The sequence below is a fragment of the Drosophila eugracilis genome, unplaced genomic scaffold, assembly GCF_018153835.1.
Source record: "Drosophila eugracilis isolate 14026-0451.02 unplaced genomic scaffold, ASM1815383v1 contig_2154, whole genome shotgun sequence".
Lineage (NCBI taxonomy): Eukaryota > Metazoa > Arthropoda > Insecta > Diptera > Drosophilidae > Drosophila > Drosophila eugracilis.
Window position 1 is genome coordinate 9744978 of NW_024573038.1, and position 17119 is coordinate 9762096.

Consider the following 17119-nt stretch of genomic DNA (forward strand, 5'->3'; position numbering starts at 1 on the left):
ATTGTTAGAAGTCCGGCTTTAAAGTACTTACGTGTTCATAAGCGTGTTGCTTTGAACTTAAACTAATCGCAAAATGTTTACTTATTTGCTCTTTGTAAAAATGTATATGTACCGACTTTGAACTACCTATATGTGAAGCTGAATAGATTTTGTTTGTGAAAAAGTTTTTGTACATTTTCCATTAATATTGTTTATTTGCTACCTTAGCAGTGACTCAGACTAAGCGGTCATTTCGTCAGATTGTGCTAATAGACTTTGTTAGACTGAGTGCAGTTATAGTTATCATTTAACAAGGGGATGCTATATAAGCAATTAAAATGTTTGGAAGAATAATCAGACTTTTAGTAAACGTCTAAACTCTAAAATTGCTTCTGCAGATTTCAGATTAAATTTCATTTTTATCAAAACATTTTTAACCTTTTCCAAAGACAATCAATTAAATTTGCTCAAGCATTTTCTTTATTTTTATTTAAATTTTTATTAAGTAATAGTGTCTAAATACTTAGGTGATTAACACAGTTCCGAAACTAATACATATTCCGTGTGGTTGCAGGGGAAAATCCTCTCGTGACTTAAAACAATATTCAATCGACAATTTTTAACTCAATGGAACGATCGCTGGGTGATCGTTGTTAGCTTTGATTTTATGCTATATAGACAGCCATAAGACGGTGAATCGAGGCAAAATTGGGATGCCAATTTAAGTACAGCATAATTATCAGATTAATATCCGTGTATTATTATTTAGTCTATAACTAGATGGTTAACTATAGCTACAGTTTGAGCCAATATCAGAGACGACATCGAGATGTAGAGAGAGGAAAAAACATTAACTGACTCTTGGCCCTGGGCTATTCCTGGCCATTTGTGTTTCTGAGATTTTGTGCGGCGTTGCTGGTAGATGGCGTTGGCGAGTCAGGAGGAGGCGTTGGAGTGCGCAGAGAACGTTCAAAATCTTCCGCCAAATCATCATCATCTCCATCCTGCTGCCAACTGTCCAATGCAGAATCTACATCGAATTCTGGAAATTTAAGTGTTTCCCCCGTCACATCCACCAAACGAGAACGCAATCTCTGCGATATCTCCTCCAACTCAGTGTACTTCCTCTTTATGGCCTGACCCAACTGCAAATGACCCAGTTCCATGGACTTTTCAAACTGATCGATCACGGTGTCCACACTGGGCGGTATGGGCTCCACATGAGCCTCAATTCCCCCAGTTACACGTCCATTGAAGTCCACTATGTTGTGCCATCCGCTGGGAAAGCCTCCGCCAGGTTGCTTCTGGTTGAGATTCAGGGCCGCAAACCCAATAATGGCATCCTCATGGGGAGATGGCTCAGTAACGCCGTTTGGGCTAACGATCGCCTTTTTCCATAGCTTTAAGATGAAGAGTTTCTGGGGCTGAAAGAAAAATTATTAATATTTTGGTTCTTTAGAAGTTAGCTGCCAATTTTCTTACATTACTACGGTAATCGCGGCTCACTTCTACCCGGAACTTGCTGAGCCATTGTGGCTTCGTGGACCTTGGCACAATAGGCGTGGCATAGACCAATCCTTCGTGTGACTTGTATGTCTGACTGTTACAGTTGATGGCCTGGAAGGTCACATAGGTGTTCGGAGGTTCGTTGGGCGGGAAACGCTTGGCGGCCGACTGACGTTTGACTTGTTTCTTTGACTTTCCATATCCTGGATTCAATGGCAATCCTGCAGCTCCCACGATGCGCAGTTGAAAGCTAAAGTTACTTGGCGCTGGTGGGGCCGGTGGTGGCGGCATAACTTGAACTGAGCCACTTGGTTTTGGAGCTGTTATGGCATTTTGGAGCATGTCAAGCAAATCTGTGGTGCTACTTGGTGTAGGCACTTGATTGTTGTCCCGGTCGAAGCCGCGCTGCTGTTTTAATTGAGCAATTTGCGACTCACTGCCGATGGCCAGGAGCACCTTAAGTTCACCCAGTGGAGACTGGGTCTCAGCACTGACAATGGGTGCCCAGCCATCAATGGAAATCACTGGTAACTGAAAGGTAGAGAGAAGATAGTTTAAAGAATTTAAAAAAAACATATTAAACTTAAGAAAAAAAAACCGGAGATAATCAGTACTAGTTCGTTGTATTCACTTTTATAAACCAGAAACATTCGGTTCTACTCATCAGTCTATATTATCAAATTTTAATTATTTTAATGAACTGACATTGAACTTGAATGAATTGAAGAAAATTGCTTTAAAAATTCTAAAAATACTTGAGAATATATTTATAGACTTCAATATGAAATATTCGCTTTGGGCCAAATTAAATAAATTAGACTAAAATAAAAAAGTTAATATGCCATCCTCCCAAAAGTTAAAAAACCCCCTCGCACCTTTCCCTTGCAAAGATGGTTGGTGATGTTGGCATCTCTGTAGGCAATGAAGAACTGATGCAGCGGTAGACGGACAACGCCACCCAGGGGACGTAGCTCCAGGATCAGCTGCTGGCGCTCGACACTCTGCAGGAAGCGCTCGTCATTGATGATGGCAAACTGTTCCTGCAGCTTAAAAGATCCACCATCGCCGATCTTTACTAGGAGTGGCGAGGATTGCCAGAATGGTTGCAGTGATAACTCCTGACATGCGGTCTGATTCTCCGTTGTTAATTGACGCAGCTCCCCGGCATATAGATAGCCTCTGAGGAGACGAACTTTGTTGGTCTCCGCCATGAAATTGACACACTCCAATATGGCCTTGTTGTTGTTATTGGCTTGGGGAGGCGGTGGTGGTCGGGGCGGCGGCTGAGGGGGCGTTAAAACGGCCTTCGAATTGTAGTTAACTGTAAAACATTTAAGAACGCAATACAGGATTAGTGTTTAGTGTGTGGCAACAGATAATAAGACAAGCAAGGCTGTGGCTGAATTAATCACAGTTCATAGTTCCTAAACGGACCTTGAACTCTCCGATTTGAATTAAAAGAAGCTTTAAGAACTGAATCAGCTGCGATCTTTGATCCGGGTCTTATCGGGTCTTGACAACAGACGCTAGGATCCAAAAATCGATTCAAGCGTAACGAAAGATTGCGACGACAAGCGGGTGAAACCGGGTCGAATCGGTTATGGCACGTGCTATATAAGCGGACAACTGACAACTTTGGTCGATCTCTGGAATCTAGAGGGTTAAAAATAGACCAACTAGATCTCAAATCAGACCGATAATTGACGCACTTTTAGCATCATAAGCGGTTGACACAGTGGGTAATTAAGGATTAGTGGATAGAATGACAATATTTTAAAGGAAAATATTTTAGAAAATATTAAAAATCCTAAATTAAATATGTTACGGTTAATATTTTAAAATTTAAATATGAAAAATATAAAGGTTTATAGATTATCGATAAAAAAAAGACTGTGATCTATAAAAAATTCAATTCAAGGAATTATGTTTCAGCTAATTTAGTATTTTTTTGCATCAAAAATTTTCAAGTTTCTACTTTAAAAATTAATTTTGATTGAAAATAATCTTCCAAATTAGAGGGAACTTAAAAAAGTTAAATTTTTAACTAGGTCCTTTCCCTAATGCTCAACAGACTTTTCCAAAAAAATAAAAGTTTAAACAGTTTTCCCAACCCACAGTGCTTAGCGATCACAAACAAAGCTGTTGGAAAACAAAATGTATGATTTAAAATATATATGTGGCTGGGATAAAAAACATAAAACACGAAACAGATTTGTTGTTTTTGATTTTGTTGTTTGTTTTTGATTTCTTTTTTGAAAATGAAAAGTATTTATTGACAGAATGATGGGCAGCACTTGAATAACGGCAATCAATAATATATAGAGTAAGTGCAGGAGGCGTGGGCGTGGTTGTGGGCGGCTCGTGTGGATATCGTATTGGTATTGGTATAGTTGTTGTTGTTCTTTTTGTTGTTGTAGTAGATGGTGAAAATTGTAGTTGTAGTTGTAGTTGTAGTTATGACTGTAGTCGTGTGGTTCAGCTTGTATCAGTTGAATTCGATTTGTGGGCCCAAGAATCAATGGTTCTTGCGATTGGCAACCACACGACATTAGTCATATATATTCACCTGCTGCCTTGTTTCCACTTTCGTTCTTTTGACCCGGCTGCTGCTGCTGCTGTTGTTGCTGCTGCTGCTGTTCCGGGTTACCATTCAAAATCTGCAGCAGACTGATCTTCACATACACGCTGCCCAGATGGACATCGCGACGCTTAATGGCAATGCACTTGCATTGCTCCAACAGGGATGCGTTGTAAAGCTCTCTTAGTTCCAAACGGCCCATGCCGAGCATTTCATTGAGACAAGTACCGGGTTCACGCCACCAAACCGTTATGTCCACATGACCAGCACTCTGATCCTGATCGTCAAGTTTCTTTTCCTTCATATCCACCTGCCGCTGAGCCGTCTGCCCAAAGCGGGTGCACTGCGTCAGGCTCTGGAACTTCTCCGACTCGAACTGCATGATGTGGAACATCGGATAACGTGGCACTTTCTTTATCAAATCCCCGGACAGTTGGCATTCCACGGTGAAAATGGGTCGCACATCGTTCTGAACCAGTTCCATGCGTTGAGTTCCTTCCGGCTGCAAAGTCAAAGCCTCCAAATGGAGCTGCAAAGAGTTGCAGCTACGGAAAATCTCCGGCGTAATGATCAGCTCATCATCCGAATCTTGGGCCATTTGCTCCGACTCCGATTCTGGCCACAGGACCTGCTGTTGCTTAATCTTTAGTGGCTCTGCGGAAGCAGCGGTGGCAAACAAAGCCACCAGATCCGCATCTAATTTCTTCATGGCCTCCATTAGCTCAACGTTACTGGCGGTGCCTGTAATAAAATGTAGAAAATAAAAAAATATAGTTAGTTTTCTATTCAAAAGCAAAAACGGGACATGTATTTGCATTTACAGGTTCTTAAGTAGAGGAATTAATTCCGTCCGATCTCCACGACGTGGGCTTTCGAAATGAAGGCCCATATGCATGGGAGATTCCGAAAAAAAAGCCGGCAGAAAGAGGAGTACGAAATGGAGGAAGGCGGGGCCCCAGTAATCGCGTTCTATGCTTTGCTCCACGCTTCTCTCGCTCTCTCACGTGTGCTTTATCGCTCTGTCACATGGGATTGACATTTTAAAATGCGGCGAAGCACTTTGGATACCCTAACTATAACTTTTTTTTAAGTTTCTATAATCATTAACTATTTATCAACATCTAATTTTCTTTGATAAAATGATTATTAAATACGAAATATGAATTTGCTTTCGTAAAAAGGTAAGATTTACCTTTTTCATAAAATATATTTTTTCAAAACATTTTCTATATCGTAGCAACTCTTATAAAGGGTATCTAAGATTGAGAAGCTTCACTCTCACAAGTTGTAGTTTCTCTTTAAGCATAAAAAAAAAGCGAAACCAGACCCAAATATATTTCTTTTTTGCATAAATTCGCCTGGCATTGGCAAAGTTCAGTGGCAAGAGGAAATAAAATTTCCAACGGATTCGAGGGCATTTGTATTTTGACTCAAAATCTTCTATAACAAAAAGGTCAAAGTGTTATCGGTCAGCTGGGGAAATTGTTACCGATTTCTCCGCCTGGTAACGCGCTAAAAATCCGATTGGCTCCAAGATAATTGATAAGAGACGCCTGATGCCAGTTCAACGACATAACTTTTGTACAGTAGCAATGGCTGGATTAGCTAGTAAATGGCTTTAATGTTGTGCAACTAACTATTTCCCTTGTTTTCTCTGTCATTAGACATTCGCAACGCTAATTAAAACCCATAGAAATTCGCATCGCATTAGCAGAATAGTGCAATAGCAAGGGGGCCGTCAGACATCTTATCAAGGCAAGGCTTATCGATTTTGAACCCCATATTTCTCCCTGTGTAGCAACAAAGTGGCGCAAAAAATTCACTCTTTTGAGTCATGGAATAGTTTTGCTTTGTGCATATGTACATACATATGTTTGCCGGATTCCTGTGAACATATGTTTATATGCCTGGTTGATAACGATGTGGGGGCTTTTGGTCTCGCAAAGAATCAAAATTGAAGGCCAATGGCAGAAAACCCTGACGCGTCTTTAAAAAAAAAATACAAAAAGGCATTCATTTGACAGCCAGAAAAAAAGATACAAAAAACCAAACAACAAAATCGCTGAGCTTGGCAACATACATACATAGTATATCGAGATAAAAGTTATGTGTCTCTGAAAATTTTACGACTGGGGCGGTTTATTGATTCTAAAGGGGTGCTAATGTGCGAGGATAAAGGAGAGTTTTCATTACAACAAGACTCTTATCCTGCACGCACAGAAATAATAATTTCTTAATGCCACTATTATTGTTACTATTATTTGTGGCAAAACACATTTCCAAAATATATTCAACATTTTTGGATTTTCTGATACCCCTTTCGGCAACCTTCACTCAATTAATCCGTCCCTGTACATCAGTTAAATAATATTTACCGGGCGACGCCAGTGAGACCCAGTTCTCTTACTCTCCCTATATTTATATTTTCAGTTCCCTCCGAGAGTGAGAGAATCGGTTTCCGTTGCACGTGTTTGGGTATAATCACACTATTTTCTGAATTTTATGGTTCTCTTTCGCTGAGCATTACGTACATAAATACTTATTGGGATTCGCTTTTTCAAATGGAAAGTTTTGGGCTTTGCCTGTGTTTGCAAGCAGAACCTGAGAAAACCAAAAATAAAAGCGAGAAAACATCTGACAAACAGGAATATTCGCTTGCCAAAAGATTGGGCAATATGGGACGTCTTCAGCTTGGTCTATTTTTGGGATTCTGCAATTGTTGTTAATAAATTATCTTTTGGCGATTTTTGTTTTTTGGTTTGCTACTGATTGGACGCTGTTGATGAGGAAAACAAACAAATCGGGCAGACTCTTACGTAAGAGTCAACAAACTGTTGTGAATTTTATGCTTAAAAAAAAGAAGAGCCAAACCAAAATGTTATAAATAAATAGCAGGAAAATGCCAAGAAAATTAAAAACAAAAACCAAAATAAACAGACGCGGTCGTCGACTGAGAGGCTGCGAAAAAAGTGGCCGAATAAATGACGACAACGCACGGCACGGCGTCTAAAAAAATATATTTCTTAATAAAATACCTTTGAGGTTTATTTAACAAATATATTAACGTTTATAGAGAGTTATAACAAAAAGTTTTTGGAATTATAATCTTGTCACCTCCTCATTACTTTCCGTTTCAAGGGTCTGCTTCGAAATTAAAGCGGTGAGGATAATGGCCACTGCAACCCCAATGCCACTTATGAAAAAGGGCATTGGAATTGGTGATATTACTGTAAAAGTATCCTTTGAATCCTCCTGGAAAATGTAGAAGAGTACTCCAAATAAAGCGGGTCCGATACCCTCGCTCAGACACTCAATTCCAGAGATGATCCCCAGAACAGCTCCTTGATTTTCAGGACTGGCATAAATCGAAGCCACTGCATTATACGCGGCTGGTATTATAGTGGCCATGGCGGCCAATATGCTGCTCATCCAGAACATCCAATGCTGGGTTCCGAAACCAAAGAACAAAAGTTGCGACAGAAGGAATAGTAATCCCAGCCTAATCAACAACCTGGCACCAACTAGATTCATTATATAACCCATCAGGATATTTGATGAGATCGCTATGATAGAGAGCAATCCGAGCATCATGGACATCTCCTCATATTGGAATCCCATGTTGGTTTTCAGATATACCGGCGCAGTTGCATCTATTCCCGCAAATGGCAAACATGATAGGAATGTTATAAGGTATATAACTAACAGGTTTTTATCCTTACTACTTTTACGTAGTACTGCCCAAAGATCAGAAGGTTTCAGCGTGGTATTACCATTTGTCGTCCCTTCAGATTCCTTTTGCTGTTCCTCAATCTTATTAGGGTTTAAGATAATTTCTTGGTGTACACTTTCGCTTTTTTCGTTTAAACATTCTGCCGGTCCTTCTTTCTGCACCTCTAGAATCTGTTTCTTTTCTTTTGGGTTTATGGCTGAGTTTTGCGCGTCAACTTCTTCCATTCTCTTGTTCCAATCTTCCTTAAGATGCTTTTTGTCCAACATTAAGGTAGTTTCCTTTAAAACCAAACTCTCCGGCACTCCAAAAATTAGAAACAAAATATTTATTATTCCTGTGATAGCTGCTATCAAAATAACTGAACCTGATCCAAAGGACTTCATCAGGTAATTTCCCAAAAATGGTGAAAATGCTATGCCGGCACCAAAGCTGGCTGCCACGTAGCCGTATCCCTTTGAACGGTTCTCAACATTGGTCACATCCGCCACGTAGGCCAAGCACGCAGAGTAAGGTGCACCAGATATTGTGCTTACAGTAAGTATAACGAAGAACAACCACCCCTCCATCAGCATAAATGGAATTGGTAAATAGTTACCTACAACCGCCAGTAGCATCACTACTTTCCGGCCGCGGAAATCAGAAATGGCGCCCATCACTGGAGTGGACACAAAGCCCAAGAGCCCACGGCCTCCATAGACCAATCCATCGACGAGAAGGGCCTGATTACCAAAATACCCCGAGATTTTGTCAATAAAGGGCACGGTAAGCAGACCCCAGGAAAAGAAGTGCAGAAAGGTCACGATCACGGCGTGCCAAACACTGGCTTTTCCGAATCCAGAACGATTGACCAAAATTTTCACGAGCGGTCCCAACAAGTCGAACTGGGCCATAATTGTGCCTTCCTATTGCAAACTGTTTAAGAACTTAAGTTAAAAAATCTATTTATACGTCTCTGTATTTTATATTTATTTTAATATTTATAGCTGCACTGGAAAAAACACTTTATTTTTGGCAGATTTTGTTTTTAAAAATCTATTTCTTATTAACCAATAGATCTTCTTATTTCCAATAGATTTTATATTTATTAGAGTAATAGATTTCTTATTTAAAAGCATCCTTTAATCCAAAGATCTTATTACTTGTCATTTTGGCCAGCTTAGAGTTCCAGAAGGGGTTAGCAATTTTATTAACTTTTACGTCGTGTCATAAAAAGTAATTTGCATATTTGCGTGCAGTGCCCTAAATTAAAGAAAATTAAAACAAAAAGCAAAGTTACAAAGCAACTTAAAAAAATATATTTTGTTTCGTTTTCGATAACAGAATTATCTTAATAGTTTAGTTTTAATATTTCTTTATATTACAATGTAGCGACCTCCTCCATTTCGATGATGTATTTCAAGGCTGAGAACTCCTCTTTCCTTTCCCTAGAGTCCTTTTCATCTGGTATACACGAGGCCAATAGAATGCTAATGAACACAAAGATGGCTCCGAATATAAAGGGACCGGCAACAGTACGATCTCCATTCACACTCCCTATGATAATGCGATCCTGACTCAAATCCATGTCAGAGAGGTAGAATACGATACCGAATACGGCGGGACCAAGGCCATTACATAATCCGGACATTCCTGTGATCATTCCCTGGACAGCTCCCTGACTCTCACCATCCGTGTAAAGAGAAACATAAGCACTGACGGCCGGAAAGGTAATGGAACTCAAGGCTGCCACATTTCCAGCCAGCCACATTTGCCACTTTTCAACTCCAACGGCGTACAGGATTAGCTGCAGCAGCTCCAGAAGAAGGCCCATTAATATCGCTTTCTTGGCACCTATAGTTTTAACTATCGATCCCAAGGTCACGTTCACAGTAATGCTCAGAATGGCCATGAATGCCACCAACGAGGAGAGCTCCTTGAAATCAAATCCCATTGTTAGCTTTAGATACGCCGGTACACTCGAATATTCCCCAGCTTCTGGGAGCAGGAACATAAAGACCACGATGCACAACAGCACGATATTGTGATCTGAGCTAACTTTTAGTAGAGCAAGAAACGGATCCGCTTGTTTCCAGCTCAAGCCAGTGGATCGAACTTTCCTAGGTAAACTTTCGGGAACAGCCAGCAGCACAAAGAGCACATTTGTCGTAGAGATCAGAGTAGCTATAAAGACTACAGCATTAAGACCATAAATTTCCATAATAAGATTACCCAATTCAGGGGCAATCACCAAACTGGCGGCATATGTGGCCGATACAAATCCATAAGATCTAGAGCGTTCTTCTTTTGTAGTAACATCGGACACATAGGCAAAAACCACTGAGAAGCTAACGCCCAGGACTCCACTGATCGAATTGATCAAAAAGAACCACCAATTGTCGATTGTCATCATGGGAATCGGAAGGCAAGTGAAGATCACTGTTATCAGTAGCAGTAACTTCCTACCGTAGATATCCGATAGAGCTCCAATCATAGGTGCTGACAGAAATGAGAGTATTCCCTTGACACCCATTACCAAACCGTTCATTAGGAATGTGTGATCTGGAAAGGTCTCTTTTAGAGTGGCTATCATGGGCATTGTCAGCAGGCCCCAGGCGGAATATTCCAGGAAAACTACTACCAAAATGTGGATAACACTTGGCTTCCCAATTCCGGAAATGGAGGCAAGAGTTACGAGTACTTTTTTCAGACCGAACTTGGACATATCTATACGCCGCGAAAACAACTAAAAGAGTACTTAGTTTTGTAGTTTGAGAACTGAGGTGAGCTGAAATTATCATTTTTATGGTCTTCTAGCGTAGCTAATATATTCTAGTGATGGTGACGATATTTTTCGCTTAAAGTCTGAGAATATCGTAAATACTTGGACCTATTTATAGAAAGAAAAAAAAACATATCTAAAAAAAATGTAGCAGTAATTCAATTTTACATTTATTTAAAGCCTCGTTCCTTACAGTCAGAATCGTAATAGTCCTCTAAATCTAATTTAATATAACCACCATTATCATCGTCTTTAAAGATTGCTTTCGTTAGTGGTCTCCGCTCGTCTTCATCATCCAATGCCTCATCAGAGGTCTTGTACATCTTATGTTCCTTTTCTATATTCTCCTTTTTAATCAAACCGGTCAGAATGATGGCCACAAAGACCCCAATGGCACTAATGACGAAGGGCACTGGAATAGGTGATATTAGAGGATGATCTTTTGAATCATCCTGAAAAATATAGAAGAGTACTCCAAAAAAAGCAGGACCGACACCCTCGCTTAAACATTCGATCCCTGAGATAATCCCAAGAACAGCTCCCTGATTTTCAGGACTGGCATAAATCGAAGCCACCGCATTATTGGCTGCTGGGATTATTGTGGCCATGGCGGCCATTATGCTGCTCATCCAGTATATCCAATGCTGAGTCGCAAAGGCAAAGAAGATGAGCTGTGAGAGCAGAAGTAGTAAGCCCAATCGGATCAACCACTTGGCACCCACTAGATTCATAATGTAACCCAGAAGGAGATTTGATGAGACCGCTATGACAGAGAGTAATCCTAGCATCATGGAGACTTCTTCATATTCGAATCCCATGCTTGTTTTCAGGTATACTGGAGCTGTTGAATCTACACCAGCAAAGGCCCAACATGAGAGGAATGTTATAAGATATATCACCATGAGGTTTTTATCCTTTCGGCTTCTACGTAGCACAGCCCAAAGATCGGATGTGTTGAGCTTAGTATTATCGTTAATCCTATCTTCAGTTTGCCTTGCCATGTGCTCATTCTTATAGGGATTCAATATCTTTTCCTGTTTTGTGAAATTTTTATTTTGGTCAACGATTTTTCCATTTTTGTTCAAAATTTGCGTTGGTTCTTCATCTTTTAATTCTAAGATAGGTTTGTTCTTCAAATTCTCATCATTATCTCTAAAAATTTCAATATATCCTTCCTCATTCTGTTGTTTTTCTTGAATATTTTCAAGTTGACACTCTTCTTTTACAATTGAGATGTGTTTCGCTACGTCATCATCATCCAATCTCTGGCTCCAGTCATCCGTTTCATCTAAGACAAGGCTTATATCATTTACAATCAAGCTTTCCGGAACTCCGAAAATGATAAACAAAATATTTATCAGTCCAGTGATAGTTGCAATCATAATAACTGATCCTGATCCAAAAGACTTCATCAGGTAATTACCCAAAAGTGGTGAAAAAGCTATTCCTGCCCCGAAACTGGCCGCTACTATGCCATATCCCTTTGATCGGTCACTCACACTAGTGACATCAGACACATAGGCCAGGGATGAGGAATAAGTGCTGCCACAGATGGAGCTCAAGGCGAGTAGAGCAAAGAACCACCAACTTTTTATCATCATGAATGGAATTGGTGAATAGGTAGTTGCTACAGCCAGTAGCATAACCACTTTTCGCCCCCGGAAATCGGAAACGGCGCCCATCACAGGAGTGGTTACAAAACCTAAGATGCCTCGAAGTCCGTAGACCAATCCATCGACGAGAAGGACGCGATTTCCAAACGATGCGGATAGTTTTTCGATAAAGGGCACGGTGAGTAGACCCCAGGAGAAGTAATGGAGAAAGGTCACGATAACGGCGTGCCAAACGCTGGCTTTTCCTATTCCAGAACGCTCGCCCAATATTTTCACCAAAGTTCCCAACAAATCGAGCCGCGCCATAATAGCGCGTGCCGATCGCAAACTAACAAATTCCGAACAGTCGAACAACTGCAGTACCAAATTTAATTTATACGCCTCAGTGTCTTAATAAAAATAGTTATGGCTGCACTGGAAAATAAACTATATTTTACAGTTGGAACCTAATTTTATTTTCTATCAAATATAATGAGATATAGATTCTTTTCAGTTAATCAATTTGGCTATAGCCTTTCCTCATGTCTAGTATGGGTTAATTACGTTTCAGAAACCAAGTGATTCATCAATATCTACAGTATAATAATTTCTGTATATTTCAGAGAACTAAACCCAAAATACACATCTTAGAACCAAGTAAAAGAATCTCAAACATATATTTGTATTTGTGATCAAAAGCAAAAATCTCTGATTGCAACACTCTCTTGATACTAAGAACAATTTTAACCATTTTTCAAAATATGTATTTTCAAAAAAATACATTCTGTAATAGGCATAACAATTTTTATAATTTTTTTTTAAGTAGAGCTATAAACAAAAAATTTACATATTTTCGTGCAGTGCCTTTAATAATAGTTGGTAGATAAATTTGTATATATAACGCTTCTTTGTATGACTGGGAATAAACAGTTGCATTTTACTTAAACAAATTCTCTCGCACTATTAAATGAATTACAGAGAAAACGTAACACAAGAAAATGTAGCACACTTGTCATTTACCAAAGGTTTTGAAAATCTTAAGTGCGACGCTTAATCAGCTTTTCCCTAAATGAGTCATATCTTTTAATGTTTCGAGATGATTAACATCCCTTAAATAAAATGGTTCGATAGAATAAAATACTAAGTAAATTTTGAAAATCACTCACCAGCCATAAGTTCGCCGTTTTGCTGATCTTGCAGCATAGGTATCACCTGCTCGTCACCAGGCGGCGAATCCTGTACATCATCGACCGTATGGGCGTGACCGTGGGAGGTGGGAGCATGGCCCTGGGTGGGCGGGGGCGGTGGCTCGGCGAAGAGCATCTCGAAGCGCAGCCGGATTTGGTTTTGGCCGACTCTCAGCTGCTGTTGCTGTTGCACTTGTTCGAGCGGGCCACCGATCTCCAGGTGACGATATAGAGCATAAATTTTGGTTTTATGCTCGAAATGGCTCCAAGTGCCGTTCTTAGCGGCGTATTTACTGCACGTAGCGTGATTGCAGCCTGACCCTCTGACGTCACTGCAGCCGGTTGGTTTGACGGCGACAATTTCGATTTCGGCGGGACAGCACTGCCGTAAATAATCTAAAAATAGTATAAGGCTTTTTTTGCTGTGTACAACGGGATGCTGCTGCGTCTTATTATTGGCCCTTTGCTGTTGCTGTGGCTTCTTCTTCTTATTATTTGACCTTTTCTGTTGCTGCTTCTTCTTATCGTTCTCCCCTCGCTGCTGATTCTTCTTCTTATCCTTTACCCCTTGCTTTTGACAGAGCTTCTTGCTATTCTTTTTTTCTTGTTGTTGCGGCTCTTTCACCTTTTCCTCTCCTTTTCGTCCTGCTTCCTGTTGTTGTTGCTGCTGCTGCTTTTTTGACCTTTTCTTTTGGCTAAACTTTCTGGCTTTGCCGACGTCACAGCTGATCGATTTCACGCCTTTGCGGCTCTCGTTTGTCAAATTTTCCGCCTCCTCGCTTTCCCTGCTTTTCCGCTTTTCACAATTCACATTCGTAGTGGACCGTGGGAATTCTGCTATCATAATTTTTATGCACTTATGCCATAATTATTACACTCACTCTCACGCACACAAACGCACAAAAACGCGGAAAGAGAGGCGGGCGCGCGCTTGTATTTTGTTGTTGTTTCAATTATTTTTTCGACGTTTAACCAAGCTGAAAAGTTAAAAATCTTCACAAACACACACACACAGAAATAAAGGTTGAGAAATCGAATTTTCCGTACTATGATTTTCCGGCCATAAATCTGCACGGGCGTAAGTTTCGGGGAAAACTGCTGGGCTGCAGAAAAGCTCCTGGTCGCAAAGGAAGAAAAATTGTACGGGCGTTGCCAGATGCTGTCGGCGATGTCATTTGTTTTGGTTTTGTCGCCGGGGTGTTGCCACTGGAGGCAATAGCAATAGAATAAATACTACAAATTTCAGAGCTGCCAACTTATTTATTGCCATCGAAACTGTCTAATATGTTGGCTTTTTAAATTTAGCTTTTTTTAAATACGAACATAGAGTGTATATATTTTTTTTTTTTTAATTTCTCTAAAAATTCTCTATATATAGGTATAAGGTCGTCAACATATAACTAAAAATATTTACTCACACTTTCAAATAAAATGATTAAAAGAAATGTTAATTAAACCGTCCCGGTAGAATAATTTGTATCTAAGATTAAGAAAATTGTCCTTTTATTATTTCCTGGATATAGTTTATCTTTATTACTTATTAATTAAGAACAAGGCCTTTAAATCTTTCGACTTCTCTTTATTGACGCATCGCCTTAACAATTCCAACTAAAAATTTCCGATCAGCACAGACATTGCTACAATCCACTTAAGCAAAAAGACGCAGCTCCTCGCGAGCTTCGATGACCTTGGGTGGCGATGGTGTCTCAAATTCGCCCAACTCGGCGTCGTAGTAGAGAGCAGCGCGGTAGGGACGCAGTTCCCATGGCACCTGCTGCTCCATCGTGGTCAGTGTGACGCCCAGATCCTCTAGGGTGGGCACTCCAGTCAGAACTTTATCGGTAACAGCCTCGCGCTCAATGCGAGCTGGATGCAGACCACCGATCGGAGTGCCGGGGCAAATGAAGCTATTCAGTTTGGCCTTCAACAGGAAGGTGGGGTCCCAACGCATGTCGTAGCGCATATAGCCCCAGCGCTTCTGGTCCTTGCGCATCAAGCGGTGGAACCAGTCAACCAGTTCGCTCAACTGGTAACGTTTGGGTCTGAAAATAGGTAACCGGAAATAAAGAATGTTTTAAAATACTTAGCTTAGAGGATGACTTACCCCACAGCTTGGTAGATGCGTCCAGCAGTGTCCGGATCCTTGGCGGCGTTAATGATGGCCTGGGCCACATCCGAAACGTAAACGGGCTGCTTCACGGTCTTCTCGCCCTTGTGCCACAGCGGCATCGAGCGGAACTGACGGCGCCAGATGTGGGCGTAGTATCGCAAGAAGCGATCCTCGGAGCCATAAATATCCGCGGGACGGATGATCGTGGCGTTGGGGAAGGCATCGCGGACGCGCAGCTCACCCTCGTACTTGCTCTTTAGCCACTCACTTCCACCCTTAACGTACAGGTCCTTGGGATTGGCCTCCACGTTCAGGGAAGAGAGGTGGATGAAACGCTCTACACCAGCCTCACGGGCAATTCTGGAATAATTAACAATAATATATTACACATATGCTTATCAGGGTTACTTTAATCGTGTTCTTGCTGAATCAGCAATGCTGGACATGTAATATTTACCTCGCGATCCTCTCAGCTCCGTTGACATGAACATCCTTGAACTTGAAGTTCTTGGTCTCGAAGTCCCTGCCCACCAGATTGATGACCACATTCGAGTGCTTCACGGCTTCGCGAATGGAAGCGGGGTCCTCCAGGTTGTAGAAGTGGAACAGAACCTGGCCAAGATCGCCGGTGACCTTTAGGCGGATAACATCCGAATCGTCCCCGCGGTAAGGCAGAATCATCTGACTTCCGGATTTGCCCAGCTTGTTGCACACATAGCGACCCACAAATCCGGTGGCTCCGAAAACAGTGGCCACAATGCCATTGAAACTGCTTCGTCCGCCAGTACCGCGTTTCATGGCAGCGGTATTTGTGGTCTTCAGCGGACGTGGACCATCTTCCGGCGGAGCTGCAGCGGCGGAGTATCCGCGCAGGCACAAAACTCCCACCACGCCATTGCCGTGGTGCTCTAAATATCAAGAAATGGACCGAGATCATACCAAAAATTAGCCACAACATTCGTGCCAACCATCATATTACATAATTTGTTTGCCAGGCGGTTTTTGGCCGTTGGCAACTTTACTCACTGGCCAGCTGGAGATTGCGGGTTAGTACTATGGCGGCCATTTCGTACCGGCACACTGGACCAACTCGATAGGGAAAATTAAACGCTTAAATTCCTATTCTAATTTATTTCGGGTCGGTTTTGCTCAAAGCCAGTGTGACCGCTTCGCGAACATTAAAATGTTTTGGCATATAATACTAAAAAGATATTGTAAACTATATCGAATAGTGACACAAGGCTGCCAGACTGAAGAAAGTTAATAAATTTAAAATAAAACGAATTTTTTGTTATCATTTCTAAAACATTTCCTTTTAAAATTACTAGAAATGTACTGAAAAACATTAATTTTTAATCTTGTGGTTACTGTAATTTGCTTATTTAAATTAGGTTGTCAGCTTTGATAGATAATTCAATGTTAATTTTACTTATGTACATTTTCAGAATTCAGAAAATAAGATTTTTTCACTTTTGTTTAAAGAAAACAACATAATTTTATTAATTCAGAAAAGTTACCAACTTAATATATAACACTTTTTTTCTTTATCGACCTCGTCGTGGTTATCTTATTTAATATCTTGCTAAGCTGTAATTAATGTGACAGATAAACTACTTAATGTGCTTTTGATTTACTAATATTCGTTGACAAATAAGATATACTTAAGTTAACCGTGTCCC

At 40.7% G+C, this 17119-nt stretch overlaps 5 protein-coding genes across 8 annotated transcripts; all 5 read right to left on the minus strand.

Annotated features, from left to right (window-relative positions):
• Nucleotides 1-441: 441 nt before the first annotated feature.
• LOC108114396 lies at nucleotides 442-14492 on the minus strand. Of its 4 annotated transcripts, XM_017225369.2 has the most exons (5): nucleotides 13310-14465; nucleotides 4052-4804; nucleotides 2361-2806; nucleotides 1462-2016; nucleotides 442-1403 (listed from the first exon to the last, which is right to left on the minus strand). In XM_017225369.2, exons 1-5 carry the CDS (start codon nucleotides 14172-14174, stop codon nucleotides 852-854), a joined length of 3171 nt encoding a protein of 1056 aa, XP_017080858.1. In that variant the 5' UTR covers nucleotides 14175-14465; the 3' UTR covers nucleotides 442-851. The 4 variants fall into 4 exon arrangements, with proteins under 4 accessions (XP_017080858.1, XP_017080856.1, XP_017080855.1 ...); XM_017225367.2 differs by lacking the exon at nucleotides 4052-4804 and having other exon boundaries at nucleotides 14378-14492; XM_017225366.2 differs by lacking the exon at nucleotides 4052-4804 and having other exon boundaries at nucleotides 13310-14475.
• On the minus strand, nucleotides 7046-8690 carry LOC108114398 (hippocampus abundant transcript 1 protein). The gene has a single exon (XM_017225371.2). The coding sequence runs from the start codon at nucleotides 8681-8683 to the stop codon at nucleotides 7163-7165; it is 1521 nt and encodes a 506-aa protein (XP_017080860.1). The 5' UTR covers nucleotides 8684-8690; the 3' UTR covers nucleotides 7046-7162.
• Nucleotides 9129-10494, minus strand: LOC108114399 (hippocampus abundant transcript 1 protein). The gene has a single exon (XM_017225372.1). The coding sequence runs from the start codon at nucleotides 10492-10494 to the stop codon at nucleotides 9151-9153; it is 1344 nt and encodes a 447-aa protein (XP_017080861.1). The 3' UTR covers nucleotides 9129-9150.
• Nucleotides 10700-12568, minus strand: LOC108114397 (hippocampus abundant transcript-like protein 1). Its single transcript, XM_017225370.2, has one exon. It carries the CDS (start codon nucleotides 12468-12470, stop codon nucleotides 10722-10724), a length of 1749 nt encoding a protein of 582 aa, XP_017080859.1. The 5' UTR covers nucleotides 12471-12568; the 3' UTR covers nucleotides 10700-10721.
• A 396-nt stretch (nucleotides 14493-14888) lies between the features above and the next one.
• On the minus strand, nucleotides 14889-16634 carry LOC108114400 (NADH dehydrogenase [ubiquinone] 1 alpha subcomplex subunit 9, mitochondrial). Its single transcript, XM_017225373.1, has 4 exons — nucleotides 16467-16634; nucleotides 15898-16348; nucleotides 15435-15800; nucleotides 14889-15372 (listed from the first exon to the last, which is right to left on the minus strand). Exons 1-4 carry the CDS (start codon nucleotides 16504-16506, stop codon nucleotides 14979-14981), a joined length of 1251 nt encoding a protein of 416 aa, XP_017080862.1. The 5' UTR covers nucleotides 16507-16634; the 3' UTR covers nucleotides 14889-14978.
• Nucleotides 16635-17119: the final 485 nt, after the last annotated feature.

Coding starts and splice junctions, on each gene's coding strand:
- LOC108114399 (XM_017225372.1), bottom strand. CDS start 10,494: ATGTCCAAGTTCGGTCTGAAAAAAGTACTCGTAACTCTTGCCTCCATT.
- LOC108114398 (XM_017225371.2), bottom strand. CDS start 8,683: ATGGCCCAGTTCGACTTGTTGGGACCGCTCGTGAAAATTTTGGTCAAT.
- LOC108114397 (XM_017225370.2), bottom strand. CDS start 12,470: ATGGCGCGGCTCGATTTGTTGGGAACTTTGGTGAAAATATTGGGCGAG.
- LOC108114396 (XM_017225369.2), bottom strand. CDS start 14,174: ATGATAGCAGAATTCCCACGGTCCACTACGAATGTGAATTGTGAAAAG. Junction 2,807..4,051: donor AAGTGGAAACAAGGCAGCAG/GTGAATATATAT, acceptor AATGTTTTACAG/TTAACTACAATTCGAAGGCC. Junction 1,404..1,461: donor GCCGCGATTACCGTAGTAAT/GTAAGAAAATTG, acceptor TTTTTCTTTCAG/CCCCAGAAACTCTTCATCTT.
- LOC108114400 (XM_017225373.1), bottom strand. CDS start 16,506: ATGGCCGCCATAGTACTAACCCGCAATCTCCAGCTGGCCA. Junction 16,349..16,466: donor CCGCAATCTCCAGCTGGCCA/GTGAGTAAAGTT, acceptor CTTGATATTTAG/AGCACCACGGCAATGGCGTG. Junction 15,801..15,897: donor GGAGCTGAGAGGATCGCGAG/GTAAATATTACA, acceptor TAATTATTCCAG/AATTGCCCGTGAGGCTGGTG.